The 27661-nt window shown below is 36.9% G+C and overlaps 1 protein-coding gene across 3 annotated transcripts in view; it reads right to left on the bottom strand.

The window, feature by feature from the left end:
• The window catches only part of CTNNB1 (catenin beta 1), a 41525-nt gene extending 16556 nt beyond the window's left edge, over positions 1–24969 (bottom strand). For all 3 annotated transcript variants that reach the window (XM_037847787.1, XM_037847795.1, XM_037847801.1), the window contains exons 1-3: positions 24796–24969; positions 715–775; positions 43–270 (exon numbers count right to left, since the gene is read on the bottom strand). In XM_037847787.1, the coding sequence (XP_037703715.1) occupies positions 43–270; positions 715–727 (241 nt within the window). In that variant the 5' untranslated portion in view covers positions 728–775; positions 24796–24969. The remainder of the gene's footprint in view (positions 1–42; positions 271–714; positions 776–24795) is intronic.
• Positions 24970–27661: the final 2692 nt, after the last annotated feature.

Raw genomic sequence — 27661 nt, 5'->3', positions numbered from 1 at the left:
TAATTCTCAAAACTGCATTTCAATTTTCAGTAAGACTCTTACCAGCTACTTGTTCTTGAGTGAAGGACTGAGAAAATCCCTGTTCCCATTCATACAATACTTGGGTAGTATCTACATCTTCTTCTTCAGGATTGCCTTTACCACTCAGAGAAGGAGCCGTGGTAGTGGCACCAGAATGGATTCCAGAGTCCAGGTAAGACTGTTGCTGCCAGTGACTAACAGCTGCTTTTCTGTCTGGCTCCATGGCCATGTCCAACTCCATCAAATCAGCTGTAAAGATAAAATAGCATAAGCATTACTATCATAGATATGTTACCTTAATTTAAAAAAAAAAAAAACCTGTCATATACCCATTAAAATATTTTTAGGAATAAAGTGAAATCTGAAAGACAGCCAAAAATAAGAGAATGATAGCCAGGATTAGCTCAGTCATGAAATATTCTACATCCTTGGAGACCAACTAACCATTACTCACTGAATCAGTGGAAGAATGGTTACTGCACCCAGCTCCAGAAGCAGTCCTCTAGACTAGGTTCCTGCTGGTGGCTTGTTTGCTATTTCACCAAGCCAGTAAGAGCAGTGAGCAGAAAACTGAGCAAAAGGTAGCCTGACAAGTAAGCAGGGAGAGAAGAAAGCAGGGGAATCTGAACCAGACTGGGTTAATGGCAATGAAGCAGAGCCCCAATACAGTAACCAAACACTTATGACACAAACCTTGGGTAGCCATTGTCCACGCAGGATTTTCAAAACTGTTGTATAGTATACTTCAGATACCCTAAAAAAGTTAATCAAAAACCATTAGGACTTAAACTTAGTTGTTTGATTTTAATAGTCATAAATCGCTGGGATGGCATGCTAAATATTGATTATCTGCCACAAAAGCCCAAAATGCTTTTACTATGTGAGGTAGTGAAACACATACTTCAAGTCTCCTTTCAGACACCTCAACCACAGTACTGTCACTGCTCAACCTTTAAGTGAAAGCTCCTCTTTACAAAATGCCTCCTTTATAAAGTCAGATATTCAGAATGTCAGAAAGCATAATTACCTAAGGTAATGAAAAAAAATCATAAAATCTCTAATGATGAAAGCCAGGGAGGGGGGAAAAGTACTCAAAATCAGCTGCTCCTTGACCTTGAGTTCCCAAAGGTGCTTCCTTTTTAGCTTCTCTTGCTGAAAATTCATATAAACAGGTCAACTCTTTTCTTTTCTGATATATATGATGCCATCCAAAATACCTTCAAAACACCGTAGATTTCAGTGTCTGGACTGGAACACTGGATTACAGACTTTTACTAAGAAGTAAAATAATTTTGCAAACAAAAGTTTGCAAAACAAATAAAAGCACCTTTATTAGTATGCTTCTCAAGTTTAAATTTTATAGTAATGATATTTTATAAATAGATATTACCAAAAGGAATGAATGCTATTTCAATCTATATATAAAAATTTTAAATCATTTCACATATATAAAAATCTTAGCATCTAATTTATTTCTGTATGTTGACTTTATTGTGCACTATCCAGGAAAAAAACTGAAATCACCCAGGGAGCTTTTGCAAATGAGAACAGTTTAAGAGATCATGGCCCCCTGGATATCCTAACAACAAGATATCCTTTATTACAAAGTCTGCCCCAAAACAAGTTCATCTAGAAATACAATTTAAGATACAGGGTATTTACTAATGTGTAGAAATGTGGAATAAAATATTTTAAGTGTGAATTGTGTTTTCTATTATCATACAAGGAGTTTAAATATATTTTAATTCAGTTGGAAGTTGTTCCCTAAAGCCCTATTTTGGAGGAATGTGATTATTCCTAAAATCACTCTTCCAACACTGGATTTTTACAATCACAAAGATCACCTGACACCAAAAGCTCAACAAAGACTTGTTTCAGTGTCCACTGTAGAAACTGACAATTTATGTAAATGAGAAAATGAGGTGATTCTTGTCCACAAGGATCGTAAGATATTTTAAAATAATTTACTAAGTAGTATTATGTGTTCAATGTTTTGACTCAGTAATACTGGAGCAGGGCATAGAGATCTATATTTTTAATGAACATTCTAGGGGACAATTCAAGGATACAGTAATTGATCTGCAGGCTACACTTTAAGAAATAGTATGTTTGAAGGAGGAACCCAGGTCCCCTGCCCACTCATGCTATACTTTAGCATGTATCTTTAACCACTTTTCCACCCCCTTTGGAAAAGGGGTTTTCCCACTCCACCCCAAGTTATCATTCTGGAAAATGAGACTAAAACATGTTCTGAACTGAGCTCTTCCACTGGCCAATACCAAAGGGCTTGTATCTGTAGACTGTGTAGCTTTATAAGAAGTGCTATGATACATTTTCCTTGAGGAAAAAATATCTTATAGAATCATTTCCTTGTTGTTGCAAAGGCAAAACATTTTAGCCATGTTACTGAGTAAAATCTGTTTATACAGGCTGACCTGGTAACTTGAACATGATTTATAACAAGTCTATGGAGAAAAGCAAGTTCATGCTCTAAGCTTACAATATCAATTCGTATGCTGGGGATTTCTAAACACCATATTTTTACAACACTTTAAAATTTATGCAACAGACTTAAAAGTTCTTCTTGCTCCTCACTTCAACCCTATGAGAGTCAAGGGAGGGCAAGTGTCAATCAGCAGTTAAGAGTTAAAGTAAAATGTAGGGGTTGAAAATGGGGCTGTACATAAGCAACAAGTACATATACCCCATCATCCCTGCACCACTCTGCAGACAAATTCAAATTTACCAAAAATCAGAGAACTATTCACTAAAGAAATACAAGACTATCCAGTGAGAACTAGGGCAGAATTGTGGGAGGTTGGTACCCAAAAGGAAAACTTTCCTCACTCTTTCTCTGGGCAAAGCCTGCAGCCCAAGGAACATCTTCCCTCCACTGCATCCTGCCAATCATTAAGGACACAATCCCAGAGATCCCAATCAACCGAGGTTTACCAAATATTTCAGAAAAGTCTTCAGCATGAAAGGAAAAAGTTCAGAAAAACTGATTCCAAAAGAAACAGGCAGAACTTGAAAAGAGGGATAGAGTGAACAGAGAAACAGAATACTTTAATTTAGTTCAGAAAGATCGGAAAGAATAAAAACAAAAATTTCAACAGAAGCCAAAGTTGAGAAAATCACTGATAGCATAAAGGAAAATGACAAAATACAAAGGAAGAGAACAAGGAGATCAAAGCTCCAACAAATAGATATTTCAAAAAGAATTCTAAGAAACAAAGAAAATGGGGAAAAGGCCACTAATTTATTTACCAAGATAAGGGGGAGAGGATGTTTAAACATTATAAAGTACTAAATATTTCAAGATGCAAATGATCACTAACTACATTAATGACTACATTAAAATACTTTGTGTTCTGCCAGCTTTCATCACCAAGTGGTACTCTAACAAAGAATGCTGTGGGAGTGGCCAGCTTCTCATATGGCTTCCCATCCAGTCTAATCAAGCAGTTGGCGCATCCATACAGGATTTCTTATGAAATGAAACATATACTCTTGCCAATTAACAATTGTTAATAGGCACATTTATGTCTTTTTGCACAATCCTTTTCAATTATCTTAATTACCTCAGATTTTCAGAAGTTTAAGTATTTGTAACTGGGAGTAACTTTGCTGCATAAAAATAAAGCAGATATAGTATAAAACTAGTTTTATACTGGTAGTTCATGGTAACAATTCACTTTCACAATAATCTGCACCAAAAGAACCAGAGTCAACTATTTTTTCTCTGTTTTAAAGTAACAAACATTATTCTCCATTTCAGGGGCGTAATAGTTAAGTGCTTCTGATATAGATTCAGGGATTTTTAAAAGTTCTTAATAAATTTATAAATCTAAGAACACATATATGTTCATTTTTATTAATGCCACAGGTCAACGCCTTGCTATTTTAACTAGTATATACCATTTCCTCAAATCTTCCTGTTTTAGCACTCTTCATAGAGTTTTAAGTCACAACTCAAAGATTCCTTTCTGCTTTTACATACTCGTCTGCTGTGTATTAGTGTGTGTTTGGAGAGGAGTCTTCTTGGACCAACCAGTAAGGGCCATCTGATGACACTTTTGCTCCCACAAAACACCTAAAATTAATGTTCTGTGTTATCTTTAAATATGTGGGTGCAAAAAATGACTATTAAAAATAGGAAATGGCTTTGTGGCTAGGAAAAACTATTCATTTTATTGCCTTTCCCATCCCATCCACATATGCTTAGTATAAAATAATATTTTTGTTTATTTTCTCTATAAGTCCACCACACAGTTAATGACATTTTAATATATTTGATAGTGAGTTAAACTTAGTTATTTTAAAATAAAGACATAAAAATCAATCCCTGTAAAGATCCTTATAAAATACTTTTATAATCTGTATTATAAAATACTATAATAGTAAACTATAGTAGTATCTCCCATTTTTGGATATTTTGTTTGTCTTTCACCATTCTATCTACTACTATTCAAACAATGCTGAAGAGTATACCATAATTTAACAGTATGTCCCATTCTTGGATATTTTGTTTGTGCTTTACCATTTTGTCAACTATTCAAACAATGCTGCAACAAACATTTCTGCATAAAAATAATTATCTTAATGTCTTCCACCACCTTCTATCTTAGGATAGTTTCCTAGAACTAGAACTACTGGGTTAAAAGGTAAGAACTTTTAAGGTCCTTGATACGAAGTTATAAATTACTGATAGAGTATAAATTGACATTAATTCTTACAGAAGGCACTTTATGAGTGGCCAGTTTACTAAGGCCTTAATAGCATTAACTGTTTCTTGAACAACTTTTAATACATATGTCCACCCCTCCAATGTATATACCACCACCATCCCACTGTGCAAGTTTTTCTGAATTCTAATACGATTAAAGGCTTAATTTTTTTTGCTATATGTAGCTGTTTGGCTTGCCAGATTTTTGATGTACTTCTTTTATAGTTTTATATGATACATGTGTATGTTATATATAAGAAGCCCCTTGAACAATCACTGATACAGCACATTCACGCCAATTTTATGTATCTTAGAATATGATTTTAGTACTCATGAGATTAACATAATATGCTATCCATTTATGATACATTGTTAGTTTTACCACCGAGTAACTTCATACAGAATCTTTAGACAAAAATAATCGTAAAATAGTCCTGACCCTTCAGGGGAATAATACAGAATGCTTTAAAAACAATCTTTCATTCCATCTGCAAGAACCAGTTCCTATAAAAAGTAGACACTTTTTCTCCAGCTTATAGTAATATAAGCAACCAAAAAGATTGGTATTTTAAAGTACAGCTAATTTCAAAGTACATAATAAAAAGGCTTTCTCTACAGAGGCACATTCTGTAACTTCTAAAATATAATTTTGTACCATTTAAATAAGTTAAAAAAACAGAATAACGCTACATATTGTTTATGCAGTAAAAGTATACAATGAATACATACTAGCTTCTCAATAGTAGGGGCAGGATAGGAAAGGGAACAGCATGGGAAAAGGTATCAAGATGGCTTCAACTCATTAGCAATTTATATTTTAAAAATCAAACAAATACAGCAATCTGTATTTGTTTATCTGGGTGGAGAGAACATGAGTATTTTTAATATTATCCTCTATACTACTCACAGCAAAAATAATGAAAGTAAAATAAGAAAATAACTGTATATCAGCATTTCAGACAAAACTTAAACCTCAAACATTATATAAAAGTAAGAATATCTTTTTATTTTAATCTTTTAAAACAATTAGAGTTTTGCTAAGGAGACATCAATATTTTATGTACCTTTTTGCAAAATCAAATAAACCTTACTAATTAAGCTCAAGTCTCAACTGTGAGGATAAATAAAGTACTTTCATCTCTTTGAAAAGATAAAGTCACAAAACATAACTAGACTGTTAAGTCTACTTTAGAAAGCCAAAGACTGTAGCAATATGGGAAGATATGTTTCCATTACATTTTGGAACTGAAAATTCTGGTTTTCTTAACTTCACAAAATGATAATTGGCTGAAATACTTTTAAACTAAGGACACCAGTTAACATTCCAGAAATACTTTTACCCCCATTTTAAATGGATTTTATGTGGTCTAATAAAGCTGGAACAGCAAATAACTCATAGTTTAACTAAATTTTAACTAATGTGGCCATTTCAATTATATACAATAACGACTTCCTAATATCCAGAGACCGTTTAGAAAAATAAAATCACAAGAAGATTTCATTCATAATATCAACAATAAAAACAACACTTTTCTGAGGTACATAAGATTAAATGGACACGTCTTGTTCTTGACTAAAAAAATTTTGTTCTGTAAGAATGTCAGTTTTTCCCAAATGTTATAATCCAATGTATTCCAAAATTCTCAGTCATATTTGTTTAGGATTGAAAATGATTCAAGTTCATGTAGAATGAAAGTGTGAAGATAATAAAAATTCTGAAGTGACTAGAAGCAAGAAGTTCTATCAGATACTAAAATACATTGTAAATCAACAGTCACAGCAATTAATGTATTATGTTTTGGGGTAGGAATGGGTAAGAGACTATAGGAATCAGAAAAATACAAAGAAATAATGTAGCAATTTAGGAAAGAAAGGTAATATTTCAATAAATGGGATAAAGATGGATTACATGATAAAGAATTAAAGTGGTTTGCCATTCTAAAATTTTCTTTCATCCTTTTTTCACTACATCAAAACTGAACCACCTTGATCAAATATTAAAAATATAAGAAAATATGAGTGACATATAGAAATAAAATCATAGTAAGAAGTGGCTCAATGAACATGACCTGGAACTCTGAAACAAAATGAGAAAATACTAATAATTTAACTATGTGCCTATACATAATTCTAAAATTCCTGCAAAAGCCGCCACATTAAAGTTGTTTTAAAATGACATACTGGACACAAAACATGAAACGTGTTTAAAAGATAACATCCATAATACATAAAGAACTGTAACAGATCAGTAAGAAAAAATTATAATGTTGAAAAATTAGGGAAAGGGCAGGAACCAGCATTTTAAGGGAAAAATAATGTGGGCAATAAACACAGACAAAAGATGTTCAAAATCCATTTACTTTTTGCTTAGTAGATGGGCAAAGATGGAAACGATTGAAAATAGCCATTGCTAGTAAGGATACTGTTCAACTGGCAGAAACTTTTTGAAGGGTAAGATGGCACTATCTATTTAATATAAGCGTAAATGCCCTTTGACTTAAACATTCCATTTTATAAAAGAAATGTATACTGCAGGAATAGTCCTAGAAGCATGACAAGAGACTCATGCAGTGAAACATTCATAGAGAAAAAGCTGCAAGTTACCCAATAACTGTCAATAGGGGAATGGATAAAAAAATAATCTGTCCATTAAATGGAATATATATATATATATTCATATATATATATATATATATATTCATCCAAAAAACATTCTTTTTTTTTAAGTTTTCTTGGCCTTCCAATAACAATGAACAAGAAAGAACCAAAGTCATATATCTAGTGAAGCTTACATTCTAATGTTTGAGTCAAGCAATAAAAACAAGATAATTTAGAGTGAGAAGTACTATGAAGAAATTAAAAGGAAGTGAGGAGATAGTGACTCACGGGGATGGAGAGGCACTCCAGAGAAGAGCTGGTGATTGGGAAAGGCTTTTTTGAGAAGGTGACATTTGAGTACAGATAAATGAATGGGGAAGAGGCTAGCCAGGTAAGATGGGATAGAACATTCCAGATAGAGAGAACAAGCATAAAGGAAGGAATGAGCTGTAACTAGAAGGCAGAGAATCAGATAAAGACAGAGATGGAGATCAGATCAATAACACTGTACAAGAAAATTAAAAATGTACTAGAAGCCACTGGTTCTGTGATATAAACTTTTTAAAGTTCACTCCAGTGGCTGCATGGAAAAAAGACCACCAATGGGTAAAAACAAAGCAGGAAGACAAAACAGGAGGCTATTATAACCATCCGGGTGAGAGGTGATGGTGGTGACTACTACACAGCCACTAGAAAAAATGAAAAAGGTCTACAAAGAGAAAATGTTTAACATGTATCAAACATATGCAAATCAAGTTAAGTAATCAAATGCATAAAATACATTATTATTGCAACTTAATATATTGACATTTTCATTCTCTTCTAGTTCTTATTCTATTAAAATGGTAGTAGTCTAAGAAATAAATGCATTACGAAGTGTTGTCTGATTTCTAATGATTAAGTCATTTAAATTGTTTAAATAATATCTTTTACAGCATAATTTTAGGATATTGCCTTGTGATAGTAACTTTGCCCTTGACATACTTACCAAGGTAGCATAATTAAATTTATCTTAACTTTACTTCTGAGTCTAATGTTAGCTCACTGAATCTTTCCAGTAACCTTATAATGTAGACATCTTTCCCCCACTTATCAGATGAGAACACTGACTATCAGCAGTTCATACAAAAGCACAGCTAATAAAATATTCAGTTAAAATTCAAAGCCAAGTCTGTTTAGCTCAGGCATGTGCCCTTTAAATCAGACCGTATTTTCCACTCCTCAAAGTTTTACAGACGAATAATACTTCATATTCAATGATGCAGATAAATTCAAAAGAACGGTTAGCAATTTTCAAATTTTAAAAAAATATGTAATGCTAAAGAACTACATTCTTTAAATATTGATCACAGACAATATTTCTAAGATTTCAATCACTACATACTCCAACTGGGTACATGTCTAGTAGCATAGCACTAATGCTTACAAGAAAATGCAGAATTTTCAAACATGGTTTATTATGACAGAAATAAGAGATTTCAGGAAAGTTTCTAAATGTTAGTATCTCAATTCAGGCTACAGGCAGAATTACTGGCAGAGATTTGATGACCTCCAGAAATCTCTTTTTGCATTGCTTTATATTATAGCAATAACCTCCTTTTCCACTTATTAGAACTCCCCCCCGCCACAAAAAAATAATAGAATGAGCTCTGTGGAAGCTGCGACTGTATCTTTAGTTCCTTACTGTTTCCGAAGTGCTTAGCACAAAGAAACAGCAAATACACAGAGACAAAAAGAAGTAAAATAGAGGTTACCAAAGAATTGGGGGAGATGGGGAAGGAGTTGTTGTTGCTTAGTGAGTAGTGTTTAAAAATTCTGAACATTTTTAAATAAAAACAACAACCAAAAAAGCACTTAGAACATATTAAGCTCCTAAGTATCTGATGGGACAAATAAAATGTTAAAACCGAGCCTTGGATATCCAGTAACAGTTACACATAACCTAAGAGATTTAAATGCCTTCAGAAACTGAAGGATTCATTTATGAAGAATGTGCATCATATAGAACAGGAATCAGCAAACTTTTCCTGTGAGGGGCAAGATAGTAAATATTTTTGGCTTTGTGGACCACAGCTCTGTTTTCAAGCACTTGGCTGTGCTATTATAGTACAAAAGCAGCCATAGACAGTATGTACACAAATGAGCATGGCTATGTTCCAATAAAACTTTATTCATGGACATTGAAATTTGCATTTCACATAATTTTCAGGTGCCACGAAATATTATTTTGATTTTTTCAGTCATTTAAAAATGTGAAAACCATTCTTAGTTCATATGCTGTACAAAAACAGGTGATGGGTAGGTAGTAGTTTGTCAACTTCTGATCTATTTACTACATACTTTCACTGAGAAAAAAACAAAGGCAAATGAATTTACATTTTAATTAAGCAATTAAGCCTTAATGTGAAGATCTGTAACAGAAAGGTGCGGGTTAATAGGTTATTAAGAGGATGTCACACAATTGTTTTTCCCCATAGGTATCTTCAAAAAACAGGTTGTGTGAAAAACATGAAACTGGATCAAACAATGTATCAAAGCCACATCAAGAACATTTATTTGGGAAAAATCTGCCAGGCCATTAAAACCAGGTATAAGTTAAGCCAGAATTCAGACTCAGAATATGCATACCTTTTTATCATTGTTACAATACAGATCTCTAAGTTTGCTTGAAGGACTCCTTGGGCAACCAGGCCCTACCAGTGATTCTTACCCAATGGTGTTTGTCACACTTATCTGGAACTTTGAAAGATAATGACTGGGCTCCATCCCCTAGTCCATTAGTTTGCTCTTTTTTATGACTATTTCATACTTTTTCCTCTCTCCTCAAACCTGCAACACTTTCACCCATCCTCACTCTCAGCCAATGTCCTTCCTTTCTATTTCATTAAGAATTTTTAATAACTCGAAGAATTCCTAAAGCTCCCATACCCATACCCATATGACTGTGCCCTTTACCTTATCCTCTGTAAGGACAGATGAACTATAGAACAGGAGCATTCCATAAGACCAACCAGTTCATCTGTGTATTAGATCCCATCCCCTCTTGCTCTTAAAAGTTATTACTCTGGCATCTTCCCTATCCTGCATTATTGTTTTTCCTTCTCTACTGGTTCTTCCCATGAGCACACAAACAGGCTATTATTTATCCCTTTAAAAAAGAAAAATCTTCTCACTAACACCAACCCACCTCTGCTTTTCTTTACAGCAAAGGCCCTAGAAACAACTGGCTATAAATGCCCTCTCCCCCCACCCCTTTTGAACCCACACCAATCAGGCTTTTTGCCCCTGCCAGTGACCACCATGTTAAAATTCCCAGCCCCCACTTCACTTAACCTATTAGCATTTGGCACAGTTGTTTCAGTTGTACGAAAACACTTTCACTTGGCTTCTAGATTACCATTTCTTCCTACTCTGCTGACTGTTCCTTCTTAGTCTCCTTTGCTTTTATCCTCATCTCTCCAACCTCTCTGTTGGAGTGGCTGAAGCTAAGTCTAGTCCTGGACCTTTCCTTTTTTAGTGTCCATATCCATTCACTCTAGTCTCTTAGCTTTAGGCATACGGTATTTACATCTATTTGCTATTGACTTCCAAATTTATATATTTTGCCTGGTTTCTCTCTTGAACTCCAGATTTTAATAGTCTACTATTTTTTCAACATTTCAAATGTCTAAGAACCATCTTGAACTTAGTGTGTCTAAAACTGAGCACCCAGTTTCTCCCAAAGCTACTTCTCTTAAGTCTTCCCCAAATGTAACTCTATCTTTCCAGTTACTCAAGCTTAAAATCTTGGAACTCTTGACTCATCTACATACATCCTAAATCCAAATCCTGTCTGCTCTCCTTTTGAAATATACCCAAATCTAACCATTTCTTGCCATAGCCATGCCATCTTAATCTCATGCCTAGAATAAAGAAGCCTTCCTAAATGGTCACCCTGTTCACACCGTTCTTCCACTTAAATATATTATGAACACAGTAGTAAGGGGAATGTCCTAGAATGTAAACTTTAGGATGGCAAGGATTTTTGTCTGTTTTCCCATTGCCTAGACTCATAGTTCTCTATCAGAAGTGCTGGGATAGGACCCTCGCATTGTATGTCTTATTTAAGTGTCCTAGATGTTGATGATACTGCAATCCCCAGCTAAGTACCACAGCTGTAGGTAAGTCATATGATCCAATCCCAAGTGTAACATTAGCTAGTAACCCAAGTTTAAAAAACATCAACTGATTCCAGAGTAACCCTAGCATCAGTTCTCTGAGAGGCATCTATCCATTAAACAATACAAATTTTTACTTATCCTTAGCAACCTCTGTCCCCCACACCATGTATGTCAAGTTTATATTACTCTCGCAAACAGAAAGATATCTTCCTGCCCTTGACTGTTTCCCTAGTAATAGGCCTCATAATGATAAGGTTCTCTTATATTTAGGAAAAGTAGAACGTTACAGTGATAGTGAGCCAGAAGCTAAAGTGTCCAAGAAGAAGAAAGGAATGACCCAGGAGGATAGTTGACTGAAAGAAAGAGGGGTGTTTGATGACATGAAAGTCAAAGCTTCAAGATTTGGAAGAGAATGGTTAAGAAGAGACAATAAGGATCAAGAAGGGAAACATTCACCACTTGAGAGTACTACAAGGGAAGTAGTATTATCACTAAAGAGGCTAGGTTACAGGTGTATCAAGAAAAAGAAATATTCAGAAAAAAAGAATGAAAATATACAGGGTTTGCTGATGACTATGGATTCCTGAGGGCACAATGAATGGATTTCAGGAGATGATAAAAGGAGAGAGATGGGGACCAAAAGAGCAATGGGGATTCGAGTCTGGGGAAACAAGGGTAATGCAGAAGACAGAGGGATAACTAAAGGAACTAAGTTCTTGAAACTCATTTTCTGATGGGGTAGGGGTCATTGCAGGAAAAAAAAGAGAGGGTATTAAATAGCCGTTCCTGTCTTGGAGCTCTAACAGGATCTGGGATGCAATGGCAATAAATAAGGAGGACCATGAAATGTTAACATACAGTCAGAAGGATTCCTCAAGCATTATTAATAGATAACCTTACAAAAAAGATCCAGTTTCAGTAATACTCAGCTTCCACTTAATAACAGTTCAATTTAACTATCATAAGTCCACCTCATGAGCGACTCCCAATATGATACTGCTAGGCTTCTAAACTTTCTAGCATCTTTTCTCTTATTCTATTCCAGAAGGGATGGCACTGATTCAGAGCTCAGGAAAATGGCAAGCAGAATTAAAGCAGGAAATAATGACCTACCGAGGACAACTATCCAATACAAAGTAACATTTTGTTACATGAATGGCTCACAGAGAATATGTACAACTAGAAAAAGTTAAAACTATATATACCTTAATTCACAGACTCATATGGCTTTAACAAATAATCAAGTAAGAAAATTTATAAAGTATTGGAAAATAGATTTGAGAATAGATGGGATTGCTGATAACTATGGGTTCCTGAGGGCACAATGAATGGATTTCAGATGATAAAAGGAGAGAGATGGGGACCAAAAAAGCAATGGGGATTGGAGTCTGGGGAAATAAGGGTAATGCAGAAGATAGAGGGATAACTAAAGGAACAAAGTTCTTGAAAAGTCATGTGGCAGGACCAGCCTCCAACCAGAATGCAATACTTAGACCACTGTAAAACAAAGATGGAATCTTTAAACACACTTTCTAACGCATTCATGTGGCCAGCATTACCCTGACACCAAAGTCAGATAAAAACATCAAGATAATTACAGACCAATAACCCTCACGAAAAGCCTCAACAAAAAACCAGCAAACCAAATCCAACGGCATAGTAAAAGGATCATATACCATGGCCAAGAGGGAAATGCAAGGTAGCTCAACATAAGAAAATCAATGAAATATACTACAGTTACCCCTTCCACATTGTGACTTTCCCTATTGCAGTTTCGATACACTGTGGGTCAGCATAAGAAATTAAATGCAAATTTTGGGGGAGTTTTGCGAAAGCTCTGCAGACAACACAAAGGCCAGCAGACAACACACCAAGGCTAGAAAGGTGAAGGGTCTACCCCTATGGATTTTCAGGACAGCAAAGGCTGGTTTGAAATTTTGAAAAAAAGTTTTAGTCTACGCAATGTAAAGTAACAGGGAGGGGGGCAGCATCTGCCGATCAAGAGGCAGCTAGGGAGTTTCCTGAAACCCTGAAAAAATTAGAGATATTAATGAAATGGACTTGGTTAATGTTCTAGTTTGCTAATGCTGCCAGAATGCAAAACACCAGAGATGGGTTGGCTTTTATAAAAGGGGGTTTAATTTGGTTACACAGTTACAGTCTTAAGGCCATAAAGTGTCCAAGGTAACACATCAGCAATCGGGTACCTTCACTGGAGGATGGCCAATGGTGTCCGGAAAACCTCTATTAGCTGGGCAGGCACGTGGCTGGTGTCTGCTCCAAAGTTCTGGTTTCAAACTGGCTTTCTCCCAGGATGTTCCTCTCTAGTCTGCATCTCCTCAAAAATGTCACTTTTAGTTGCTCTTGGGGTATCTGTCCTCTCTTAGCTTCTCTGGAGCAAAAGTCTGCTTTCAATGGCCATCTTCAAAATGTCTCTCATCTGCAGCTCCTGTGCTTTCTTCAAAGTGTCCCTCTTGGCCGTAGCTCCTCTTCAAAATGTCACTCTCAGCTGCACTGAGTCCCTTCTGTTTGTCAGCTCATTTATATGGCTCCAGTGGTTTAATTTACACCCACCCTGAATGGGTGGGGTAACACCTCCATGGGAATTATCCAATCAGAGTTATCACCCACAGTTGGGTGGAGCACACCTCCATGGAAATACTCAAAGAATTACAATCTAATTAACACTGATAGGTCTGCCCACACAAGATTACATCAAAGATAATGGCGTTTGGGGTGACATAATACATTCAAACTGGCATAGTTAGGACTAAGGAAAATCATACTAAAGGGTAAAGGATGATATTGACGGTGTTTTAAAACTTCAACTTCTATGTGAAACCAAAGGAACAGATGTTTATTAGGTGCAAAATCTGCATTTTTTGTAGCACACTATATAATTTAACTTGTATGGTCAGCTTATTCAAACACCAAAACTACATGGAACTCTGAATAGGGAGTGAAATCTGGTTGGTCTGTACTGGTTCATGTGAAGCCCTGGTACATCCCAGAGTAATTTGGACAGAGAATAAAAGTGTATTTGCAAAGCTCTCTTGAAGGACTGGAGGGAAATGTGGAAATATTAAACTTCCCCACCTGGGGAATTACTGATATTCTTACAAGCATTGGGGACTACCAATTTAGAAGGCAAAGCCCTCCATCTTGGAGTTTACCTTTATGAAGCTTGTTACTGCAAAGGAGAAGCTAAGCCTACTTATAATTGTACCTAAGAGTCTCCCCCAGAGAACCTCTTTTGTTGCTCAGATATGGCCTCTGTAAGCCAAGTCTGCAGATAAACTCACTGCTCTCCCCGCTATGTGGGACATGACTCCCAGGGGTGTAAATTTCCCTGGCAATGTGGGACATGACTTGCAGGGATGAGCCTAGCCCTGGCATCATGGGATTGAGAAAGCATACTTGGACTAAAAGGGGAAAGAGAAATGAAACAAAGTTTCAGTGGCTGAGAAATTTCAAATGGAGTTGAGAGATCATTCTGGAGATTATTCTTATGCATTATATAGATATCCCTATTTAGTTTTTAGTGTATTGGAATAGCTAGAAGGAAATACCTGAAACTGTTGAACTGCAACCCAGTAGCCTTGATTCTTGAAGACGACTGTCTAACTATATAGCTGACACTGTTCGACCATGTGATTGTGAAAACCTTGTGGCTCCCACTCCCTTTATCCAGTATATGGCAAATGAGTAGAAAAATGAGGACAAAAAATAAATGAATAATAGGGAGGGATGGGCAGTATGGGGTGTTTTGGGTGTTCTTTTTTACTTTAATTTTTATTCTTATTTTTTTGTGTGTGTTGTAATGAAAATTTTCAAAAACTGATGATGGTGATAATGCACAACTATATAGTGGTACTGTGAACAACTGTACACTGTGAATGACTGTATGGTCTGTGACTCTATCTCAACAAAATTGAAAAAAAAAAAAAAAGTCTTGAGAAAAAAAAAAGACGTCAATACTGTCCAAAACTATCTACAGATTCAATGCAACCTCTATTAAAATTCTCAATTTTTGCAGAAATGTTAAGAGTCGATCCTCAAATTCATATGGAATTTGAAGGGCCCTAAATAGCAAAAACCATTTTGAAAGACAAAAACAAAGTTGGAGGACTCATACTTCCTGATTTCAAAACTTATTACAGAGGTACAGCAATCAAAACAATGTGATACTGGCATAAGCACAGACATATAGACCAATGAAACACAACAGTCCAGAAATAAAACCCCACAGATTTATGGCCAACTGATTTTCAACAAGGGTGCTAAATACATTCAATGGGGAAAAGAAAGGTGCTAGGAAAACTGGCTGTCCACATGGGGAGGGAAAAAATGGGATGAACCCCTACCTCACACTATATACAAAACTCAAAATGGATCAAAGACCTAAATAGAGGCATATCTCATTTTATTATGCTTCACTTTATTGCACTTTGCAGATATTTGTGGGGTTTTTTTTGTTTTGTTTTTTTTTTGTTTTTTTTTTACAAATTGTGGCAGCCCTGCATCAAGCAAGTCTAATCGGCACCATTTTTCCAACAGCGCATGCTCACTTCATGTCTCTGTATCATTTTAATTAAGGTATCTACACTGTTTTTTCAAGACATAATGCTCTTGCACACTTAACAGACTACGGTATAGTGCATTTATGTACAATGGGAAACCAAAATTTTCATATGACTCACTTTATTGTGGTGGCCTGGGACCAAGGCCATAATATCTCCAAAGTATGCCTTTAGTAAAGGCTAAAACCATGAAACTCTTAAAAGAAAACATAGGGTAAAATGTTAATGACCTTGGATTTGGCAATAATTTCTTAGATATGACACCAAAAGCACAAAAAAACAAAAGAAAAACTAGGTAAATTGGACTTCATCAAAATTTAAAACAAACCTTTTGTTTATCAAAGGACACTATTAAGAAAATGAAAAGACAAGTTAAGGATGAGAGAGAATAAATGTAAACCATGTATCTGATAAGGGTTTTAATATCCAGACTATATTAAGAGCTCCTATGCTCTGCAATAAAAAGACAAACAACCCAATGTAAAAATGGGCAAAGAACTTAGACATTTCTTTGCAGCTCAACACCATTAGCCATTAGAAAAACAAACAAATGCAAATCAAAACCAGGAGAGGCCATGTCACACCCATCAGGATGACTATTATTTTAAAACAAACAAAAAATGGAAAATACATTTTGAGTAGCATGTGGAAAAGATGTATCCCTCGTACATTGTTGGTGGCAATGTAAAATGGTGCAGCCATGGTTGAAACAGTTTGGCAGTTCCTCAGAAAGTTAATCATGGAATTATGATATGACCCAGCAATTCCACTCCTAGGTATATAACGAAAAGAAATGATAACAAGGACTCCAACACTAGTGTACACTAGTGTTCATAGCAGCATTATTCATAATGGCCAAAAGGTACAAAAAACTCAAGTGTCTAAATGATGGATAAATACATGTGGTATATCCATACAATGGAATATTAGCCAGCCATAAAAAGGAATGACATTCTGATACATGCCTAAACATGGATGAACCTTGAAAACATTATGCTATAAGAAATAAGTCAGACAAAGAAGGACAAATATTGTATAATTCTACTTACATGAATTATCTAGAATAAGCAAATTCAACGAGACAGCAGATTAGGCATTATTACTATGGGTGGGGGGTGAGGAGGGATAGGGTGTATTGCTTAATGGGTACAGAGTTTGCTTGAGGTGATGAAAAGTTTTGGTAATCGTAACACAAACTTTGTGAATGTAATTAATAACCACTGAATTGTACACTTAAAATGGTTAAGATGAGAAAAAATTTTATGTACATTATCACAATAAAAATTCTTCAAAAAAACTAAACAAACTTTACAATTAAATGCCAGAAAACTAAGTTTATGAATCTATTTAAACAATGCTATGTCAGTATATCATGTTCCCTATATAACATTTAGTTTCTGCTTCTGTATCCAAATGAACTAGGGGGTATAAGTAATGTTTGACACTGCTGCCGCATTTTTTCAGTGGTTTAAAGGAATTTAAGGGTCTCTGCATCAGCACTTTCTCATAGTGCAGAGGAATGGAACTCCACTTGGAAGCCTCCATAGTTAACTGGATGGAAAAATATTTCCAAGAATCCCTTGTTCCTCCCTTACGCATGTGGCATTCATCTAGTATATGGAAAACTTCACAAACTCATTCTCCCTACACCCTGACCCCAAAACCACTTAGTTATACTTAGAAAAAATAAAAAAAGAAAATCTCATGGGTACAGTTCCTAAAGACTGTTAAAGCTCTTGAATCAGTTTTCTTCGTATTAAAATAAATCAGCAGCAAACTACGATTTAAGATCACTTTCAAATTGCGTTTTGCAGTAAACCTAACATCTCACATTTTACATGAATATGTACAAAACAGTGAATGTATGTAAGCACATATAAGTGGATATATCTCAATTATTTCAGCTATCATGAAACTCTTAATAACAGAAGATTATTAAACTAACCTTAATCCTTCAGCTTTGCATATCTGTTACTACAAGTCAGATCAGATACCAGCATTTAAGACAAGATTCATTAATTACAGATGAGTGGTAGGCCAGGAGGACTGATGAACTTGAAAGAACTTAAGTAGGTTAAAAATATCATCCCTCCCAATTTGTTAAACATAACATGTGTTACAAATCAGTTAAAAGGAAAGTATCAGCCCAGAAATACATAAATTATTAAATTTCAAGTAAAACTGTGGGAATATTAGTTTAAGAAATTAAGAGATGAAAATAAATTGGAAAGAAGAATATAGGAAGTGCTGTGAAGCTGGTTCATTCCAGTATCATCAAGCTGTTCACACTCTTCAAGCTGCAGTGGGGTGGGGGCGGGGCCAACAAATTCAAAAGATATCAAAACGAGGAAGTTTCTGGAATATCACAAGAGAAACTTTGCCACAACTCCATGAAGAGTCATATGGGGTTGTAGCATGAGGCAAGGGTTAAGGCACCTCTAGGAAAAATGTTTCATGAAAAGTTCACTGATGCATTTTACTTGCATTCTACACAATATCAAATAGAAACAATCACTGCCTACAGCACTATTTTCAGATGATGCTTTAAAAACCAATGTCAGCGTATGGTTTGTAATTTCAGTCCAGACACAGTTTGCCATTTAAATACACAGTGTGAAGACACAGCTTCTCAAGCCCTGGAAATGAAAAACCATTCCCCAACTGCAAAGATTTCAACCCAAATCTACTTACTTGCATGCATAAACTTATACTGACCAAAAAGCAGTTTGCCATTAATTTAAGTAAACCTTATATTCAATTAATTTTTATTTATGTAAACTTTGTAAGTTTTGGAACTAGTCTGACAGTTAACAGTTGAGCTTAGAAATGTAGACTTCAGGTAAATACAAGGACATGACTTAAAGATATCAGTAAAATTTAAGGCTGATAGGATTGTGTACACACAGCCAGGATTTGTCCAGCATTTTAAGTACCTTTACAGATTAAGTTTTGAGAACTCCTTTAAGAATATACTCTAAAAAACTAAACTTAAGATGGTCAAGTGATGAACTTTTCTTTGAACCAAACCATCTTAATTCCTAGATTTAAAGTGTTGGTTTCCCAGACTTCCCAAACAAATTTAGTTATTAATAAGAGGAGCCTGACTTTAAGTTCCTAATCTATAATCAATTAGTACAAGTAAAGCATTTTCAAACTGATTGAATATGAATATAATAAACAACTTTATTTGCAAAATTATGTAAATTCACAGAACTGTATTATCCTGCCATTTAGCAGAATCATCATTTTTAAAACGTGTACTCCAAATGGAAGGAAGTACTACAGAGGTTACAAGGAGGCAGTATCCAGCCAACAGATATATTTAATTTGTGAACAGTGTTTTAAAAACACAACTTTCATTTCTCAACATTTACAAATCAAGAGATTTCCTGCCTCTCTTAGGGAAAAAACAAACAAACAAACAGATGATCTGGCAACATGAACTGCGTCCCCACACAATGGATGGAGCTGCTCATGACTAGCTGCTTAGATGGGGAATGTACTCTTCAGTCCACAGTCCAAATGGTCCCAGTTATTCTATATCTGCTAGCCTAGAGACATGTGAATACCCACCCTGGCTATAATTTAATGAGACCAAGCCTATATGGCTTGTGAACAGTCTTATTTTAATTACACATCTTGAACACTGAATTGTTGTATGCTGTATTAATGAAGACAAGCGCCAATTTCAAGAGATAAATTAAGTCCCTAATAGGCAGACATTTTTTAGTAAAGTATATATGCATAATTTTTAAAAGAACGTTCAAATCTTCATTTCTCATAAAAATCTTGGAAAACTGGAACAGAATCTATTTTATCTTACAGACATAAATGCTACAAATACTAACCATCAACTTGGACATCACAAATTTCAAATAAGATCCTTCACAGAAGAACACTTAATCCATCCTGAAATAACACTTACATAAAGTAACTGAGGCATTCTTACTTTCTTGCTAAAAAAAATTCTAGATACAACAATAACATATTTCTTAATTAGTCAAAAATCATAGTGTTTCCACAAAATTATATTGAAATCCAAGGGCAAATTAGAGCAATGAATGATACTGTCATTTTCCCTCTGCACACTATTAACTTTTTTATTTCCTTTCAACCACATCTTCTGAAGAACAAAGTTGAAAGAAAAATAATCTAAACCCTTAACTGAAAATCATCCATAAAATGACTATTTGACATCCAAAAGCTAATTCAAACTAAGATTTATTCCCATTACAAATCGAACTCCGATATAAAACAAGTATTTTCAAAAAATGTTACTATAAAGAGGTAGCATTAACTTTAACATAGAAGCCTGGAGAAGGGCCTTGACTGAAAATTTTGAAGGGCAAAATTTTCAAGGCCCTATAGTCGCTAGAGCACTAAATTTTAGTTTGCATTTGTTGACAATTAGCTTCTTTTCTATCTAGTTCCTATCACAAATACATTCTTGATAATATTATCAGATACATTCTTTTTTTTCTTGTTAAATTTATTCCTTGCTATTTTTTGATTGTTTTATTTATTTTTTTATTCTTTTTTATCTTCATTTTATTGAGATATATTCACATACCACGCAGTCATACAAAACAAATCATACATTCGATTGTTCACAGTACCATTACATAGTTGTACATTCATCACCTAAATCAATCCCTGATACCTTCATTAGCACACACCCAAAAATAACAAGAATAATAATTAAAGTGAAAAAGAGCAATTGAAGTAAAAAAGAACACTGGGTATATATTCTTGATAATATTTAACCGAGTTTAGCACTTACCCATGTAACAACTGATGTTATACAAATTGACAATTCCTTTGTTCATTAACTTTTTCTGAGAAACTTAGTTTCTATAATTCATTATTGTGGCTATACCTTATGATCTTTTACCCTCTTTTTTGGTTTTACCATTAAGATACATTGAAGCAGAACTGCCTATTTTAAGTGACCTAATAAAATTCTGTGACTTTGACCTTTCTCCTGCAAATACTGGTTTACATAGTGACATTTCCTCAATCCAGCCTTTTAATTAGCAGCTTTGATATTAAAAAGATGTTGATGCTTTCTAATCAGGAACTACTCATAAATATATTCTACACAAATATGCTGGATTACAAAAAAAATCACAATTATACTATATCCACTGGAGGGCACTCAATATGACCAAAGGATGCAATGAAAACATAACCTAACACTACTCTCACTCTGTTGCTACAGGCTTGAGGAAGACTTTGGGAGTGGGAGATGTCTCTTAAAGGAAAAGATGCCCACAATTAGCCTACTTGAACAAGTTCAAAAAGGTGGTTAAACCCTGAAAATGGGTTCCTAATATGACTTTCTCTCTTAAGAGCTTCTTTTTCCCTTAGGGAGAAAGCAGATCATATATACTTAAAGGATAGCAGGGTTCTGGTCTCAACAAATGAATCCAGGTTTCAAACTGAGTTAAGCTCAGTACTGAACGAAACATGAAAGCAGCATTCTTAAGAAAAATAAAGAACTTTCTCCTGAGTTTAACTGATTAAAAAAAAAAACAAAACAAAACTATATGCATTAACTCCTATTCATTTTCAAGCAACACAGGTCATACGTTTACAATTTTCTTCTGTGAAACCTGAAGAGCATACATTTATTTTAGTCTATTAGCCTAGCTACCTATAACACTCATAATTAAAACTATATTACATAAACAAGTTTGTTAAAGTAAAGAGTTAGAACTGATTTTGCAAATCGGTACTCTCCCAATGAGGGTAAAAAAAGGCAATGGTGAAATGTTCTTGACAAAATTCAGAAGCAGCTCCTAGTCCACGTTTACTATTTACTTTTACAGTATAAAACGTTTTCAGTCAAGCTATTTCAACAATAGATACCACAGTCCCAAACAGAAGAGGGCTACATAAAAACAACTAAGTTAATACAAGTAATATTTTCAAAAACAATGTTACAAGTTACCATGCGGAACTACAAAATAGTTAGCAACACTTTTTATTAGATGTCTGACCTGCACCAATGTGTTCATTCTTTCCACCCTGGGTTAGCAATGAAGCATGCTTGTGACAAAGCTGAAAAGTACAAACTTAAAATTTTCTACCTACTCATCTATAACTATCATTTGTAATTAGTAGGTCAGGGAAGAAGATCAAATCATTTTGTAACTGGATAGATGTATTGTTTCATTTCAGCAGTACAAAAGTTTCAGTGGTATGAAGTTACCTATATAAATTGCACTGCTCTTCCTAACTATATGAGATATTCAAAGTTTTGAATTCTTTTTGCCCCAGGTTTCAACAAAACTTGGGCAACTTTCCTCACCCCCAAACAGTAACAAAAAAAGGATACCTGCAGATGGTTTTTCTAAGCACCACATCTCAGAAATACCTTTAAAGAAACTTATTCCCTTCATGTTATCCCTTCCCATCTTGGGGGAGTGAGGACAATCTACGAAAACAAGTGTATGGAACTCCTTTTACAACAATTTTTACTGCAATCATCACTAAAAACAATAGAAAGCCCAATTCACTGTTCAATAAGTTTTAATGTTGGATATAAATTTTTTTACATAATCTCAATAAATGAAGTAATCAGATAATTAGTTCAAAAGAAAGAGAAAAAAAAGAAAACTCTTGGGTGCTTCTTGACACCTGAACCCTGTTAAATGCTTGATTTTTATCAGCCATTACATGAAAAAACACGAGTTGGCTGTTACCCCTGAAAACTATTTAAAATAACTGTTTTGGCCTCTGGAATATTCTCAGGCCCAGGACTCACGAGGACTCTAAATTACATACTATACTAAGCTTTCTAGCACAGTTCTTTATTTCCCCCCTCAAGGACTTCAAAGTTGAATAGTCTGAGCATTCCTTTAATCCTATAGAACAGTATTCTTCAAGTTTTTCAAGTTCTTCGGTTACTGTTGCAATCACGTTAGGGCCTTGTCCTTGTACGTGGCCTTCAGAACAAAGACTAGGTCAAAATAATGAATATCGGATGCAAATTAATCAAATTTTGTCTGGTGTGAAAGGACAGTCTATAAAATAAACCTTGATGGAATTTTTTTATACCACAGATTTTGAGGATTTAAATGTAAACGTAAAATAAATGTAGCAGTATACTTAGTTCAGACTAAGTTTAAAAAGACTCCAAGGTAAAAAAGTGTCACTAATTTAAGCAAGTAATAAACAAGCATAATGTAATTAACCTTTCAAGCTATATCTAATATCACATTCTTAGGATGAAGACAAAGAAACATAAAGACATCTAAAGATATATTAATGTTCGCCAAATGACCAATACAAAATGAAATGTTTCCTAAATCCCAAAGTAATTTAGTAATCTGGAAAACATTAGCCTAGACTGTATCAAAGGAAACGCTGCCGTCTCTTCAAGTTGATGTCTAGTCTAAGCTACCACTATTCATGATACAAAGCTCTCATTTCACCAAAACCACTCCTCGGTTTCCTTTAGCCGACCTCTGCATACCAGCAGCCCAGGCTCCCTTCATTCACCACGCAAAAAAATCGGGGGGAGGGGAGACCACAAATGTCTGGAAGATACAAAGTATGAGACAATGCCTCCCTCCAAACGCGAACAGAAAACGAAGGAAACTACACCACCAAACTGACAAAGCTTTCAAGCTTAGCCGATTCAGAAGCGGGCTGTGGGAACGTAACTTCGAAAGCCTCTGTTCAAAGCCTTTCCCCCAGACAAAACACTGGAAGAAGTTGCCGCGCTTGAATTTCTTTTGGCCAATTTCATAGAGGGGGTGAAATTCGCTGCACTGAAAAGAAAACTGCTCTAAAAAGCAGGTTTAAGTGCCATAAAACTGACTAAATTATTTCTATGAACAAAATTCTCGAAGCAGAGGCTGAATCTCGCGGTTCACTTTATATGAAACCGTAAGCCGCGACCCCCCACCCCTTTATTTTACTAAGGTCTCACACCCACCGCCATATACCCTGAAAACTCCGAGCACGTTAACACACGTTGCTACTGGCTTTCATTCACCTGCACGACACGAAAAAATATAGGTATGAGACAAGGATTCTATATGTGGAAACCCTCCTGGCGCATCGCACCGTCTGCACTAAGAGTTTGGTTCCTCTGAGGTTTAAAAGTTGGTACGTTTTTAACAAGCGCCAGTGCCAAACTCCCATAGGCTGGGCATTAAAACTGTAATACTTCTCTTATTCTCTTTAGGAACGAAAGGAGGAATCTCAAGAGCAAGTCCACTGGCCCCATCCCCAAGGCAGATGGGAACTAGAGGGTGTCCCTGCCCCAAAGCCCGCACCCCCCGTCCCCCAGCCCAGCCCAGCCCAGCCCAGCCCCGGCGTATCCTGAGGCGCAGGGTCCCTCCCCCAAACTCGGCCGCAACCGGGCCCCGGACGGAAACCACGGCTCCCCCTTCCCGCCCTCCATCCGGCCTCCTGGACGCATGTCTGTGGCGCCCCCTCCCCGCAAGCAGCGCCCCCCGGGCCCCTAGGGGTAGCGCGACCGGAACCCGGGCCCAGCCGCCGCCCTCCGTCCTCCGCCCCCCGGGCGCGGCCCGCCCCCACCGCCTCCCTGTGCCCTCAGCCCGCACTCCCAGCTCCCCGACCAGGGCCTCCCGGCCCAGCTCCCCGCCCGCCGCCGGGACTGCGCGCCCACGACGAAGTTTAGCTCCGAACAAGGAGCGCGAGCAGCCGTAGAAGGGTAAGGAAAGAAACACCCAAGCACCTCAGGGGAACAGGGTCCGCCCGCCGCGGGAGTCTGGGCGTCCTGGGCCTGCGGTCGCGGCTCGGCGGGGACTGGAGCTCCTCGGTCCTTCCACCGTCTCCGTCTCCGTCTCCCCTCGCTCTATGTTCCAGGTGCTTTGCTAACGCGCTGCCACAGACCGAGAGGCTTAAAATGGCGCCGCACAAGCTGCTCTTATAAGACGCGCTGTAGCTTCTGTATCCTGCCGCCGCCGGCGCAGCGCGGAGCGTTCCGGCGCGTGAGGACGAGGGGCGGGGCGCGGGAGGGCGGCGGAAAGTAGTTCCCGCACTACCGCGTCGCCGAGCCGCCGAGTCACGGAGCCGCCAGCTACTGTTCGTCCTTGCCGGGCAAGACGCCCGCTTGTTCACCGGGCGCTCCTTAGTGGGGTGGTCGTGGTGCCCCGCTGTGCGGAAGCGGAGTGCGACCTTTGGGGGCTCCACTGGCCAAGCGGGGAAGCTGGAATCCCCGCGGACTGGGGTTGGGGGAGGGCAACACCAGGATGAGCTTCCGTGGTCCTTTCCCCGACGCCCCCGCCCGGTGTGTCCTCCGAGCAGATGCGGGCCTCGCCGAGCGCCGCCCGCAGGAGGCGGCCCCTCAGCCCGGGCCCTCGGGGGCTGCGCGCGGCCGGTGGACCACCAGCGCGGCTCTCGGGAGGACGAAAGTTCGGTCTGGGCCGTGCGGTTCCGACTGCTGCTCGGACGCCGTCGCCGGCTCTGCTGTCCGGCTGCCTGCTGTCTGTCGGGAGTCTCTGGCGGGCCGGGGTTAGGGGCTTCCGTGGTCTTTGCGCTCTGTGCCACAACACGCTCAGCAGGGCTTGGCTCGCAGCCCAAGCGCACGCCACCCCAGAGAGTCCCCCACGGCCCGATTCGTGGGTCCCGCATCCCAATCGGCTGTTCTCTGAATGTGAACGTGAATGGTGGGACCCAACCGCCTTCCATCCCCACTCCTGAAAGCTGTGAACTCTCTTTAGCATGTGCGCCAAGCCCGAAATTCAACAAGTCCTTGTTAAGTGCCTGCTATGAACAAATGACTAATGAAAATGGATTAGCTGGAGATCCCTGCCAAATAGGTTAATTTTTATAGATTCCATTTTTATCTAGTTCCACCTAGTATCAATAATATGCAATTCTTTTTGGAGATTTTTCTTTGAGGGAGGTGCATTTCTACGGTATTAGTTATTTGAGAAATCCGAGTATGTTGTTTATAGCAGGGACTATCGATTAGACAGCTTCGATTTTTTAAAACTAGTCTTCTATTCTTCAACAACAACAGAAAACACTTCTCTAATTCGTTTTGATAGGCTGAAGTTGGATCTTCATTTCCCGTGGAAATGTCTCCATTATAAGCCAGCAAGATCGGCATTTGTCAAAGCTGAAACAGTTAGGATTGATTCACTTTCTTTAGTCTCGTTTTATGTTTATTTTTCCTCTAAAGCAATGGGGAGAGTACAAACAGCAACAGTAAAAGTGATCTTGGAGCTTTTATCCTAGGACTATAATTAATGAATGCAAACAATAGGTCTTTGTACATAGGTAGAGGCGTGAAACCTACTTAGTCATTCACTCAAAGAGTGAAGTGTAGTTTTAGGCATAACTAAATGCTTTAGGGCCAATATGTTCTTTAAATTACACACGCACACACACACACACACACACAATGGTATTGTTGACCACCACACCATTGCACATGTGGGCTACTGCAGTGAATAAGTCCAAGCACTAACATAATGTTCAGTGAGATCCATTGTCTAGAATGGCTTTCTTATCTTTTCTAGTAATTCTATAGAATAAAGTGTAACTCATGGTTGTGATCAACTTGCCTGGTCATAATTCAGACAGATTGAACAGAGGAAGGTATTTCATCAAAGCAGTGTTTTTATTATGAACTCAAAAGTAGAAATGGCATTTCCAGGTACTGATTACCAATTCTCATATTCAAAATTAAAGAATACAGTTGATGTGACTAAAGCCATACATTTTTAAATCAGATGACTGATTAATCAATGTTAGAGGTTTTTTTAAACAGATGTTTGCTTTTTCTATGTTCAATTTATATTTGCTGAATATGACACACTGTTACCACTGGTTAAGGAATATTTGTACTGTTAGAAGATCTAAAGAATAAAAACACCCCTATCTATATTTCTCTGTTGGGGTACCAAAATAATTGAAACATTTCTCTATAATTTAAATATTTTAATCTAAATTTATAAATCAGATTTTTAATCCCTGTTGATACTCGAAGCAAACAAATAGTATTAAAGGAAATGACAAATCTTGCAACAGTACAACAAGCTGTTTTTCTATCAAATTTAAGTTTTGAAGAATTACTGGGTGACTAGCATTAAAACAAGTTAGTTCAAATTAACAAATTGCTCAAATTTTTTATTTGCTTCTCTTATATAAATTTTTCCAGCTGTCTCACCAAAATTATGAGATGAATAACTTCTGTGAAATGAAGACAAATACTATCATGTAACCAAAGAGAAAGACAGGTATCAAAATACCCGATGAGTTGGGGAAATAAGTGATTTTGTAAAAATGACTTTTAAAATTTGAGTTTGAACAACACATTTTGTAAAAGTTCACTTGGTTATTATCTTTTTACACCTCTTTCTAGAGTCAGTCCACTTAAATTTGACAGAAATCAATTCATTTTGTAAAACTGCAACAAACAAATGCCTCCAAATTTTAGGCTGTGTTCCTGGAAACCAAAAACTATCTCCAGCTGATGTAACAGAGAAGGTATTATTTGTCATGTTAACTGATTATTGGAATATCAAGCAGTGGCTGCGCAGAACCGGAACAGAAAGCATCTCTTCACTAAAAATACGTGTATCTGAATCCCC

The sequence above is a fragment of the Choloepus didactylus genome, chromosome 1 (genome assembly GCF_015220235.1).
Source record: "Choloepus didactylus isolate mChoDid1 chromosome 1, mChoDid1.pri, whole genome shotgun sequence".
Taxonomy (NCBI): domain Eukaryota; kingdom Metazoa; phylum Chordata; class Mammalia; order Pilosa; family Megalonychidae; genus Choloepus; species Choloepus didactylus.
This window is presented reverse-complemented; position numbering and strand designations above follow the sequence as displayed.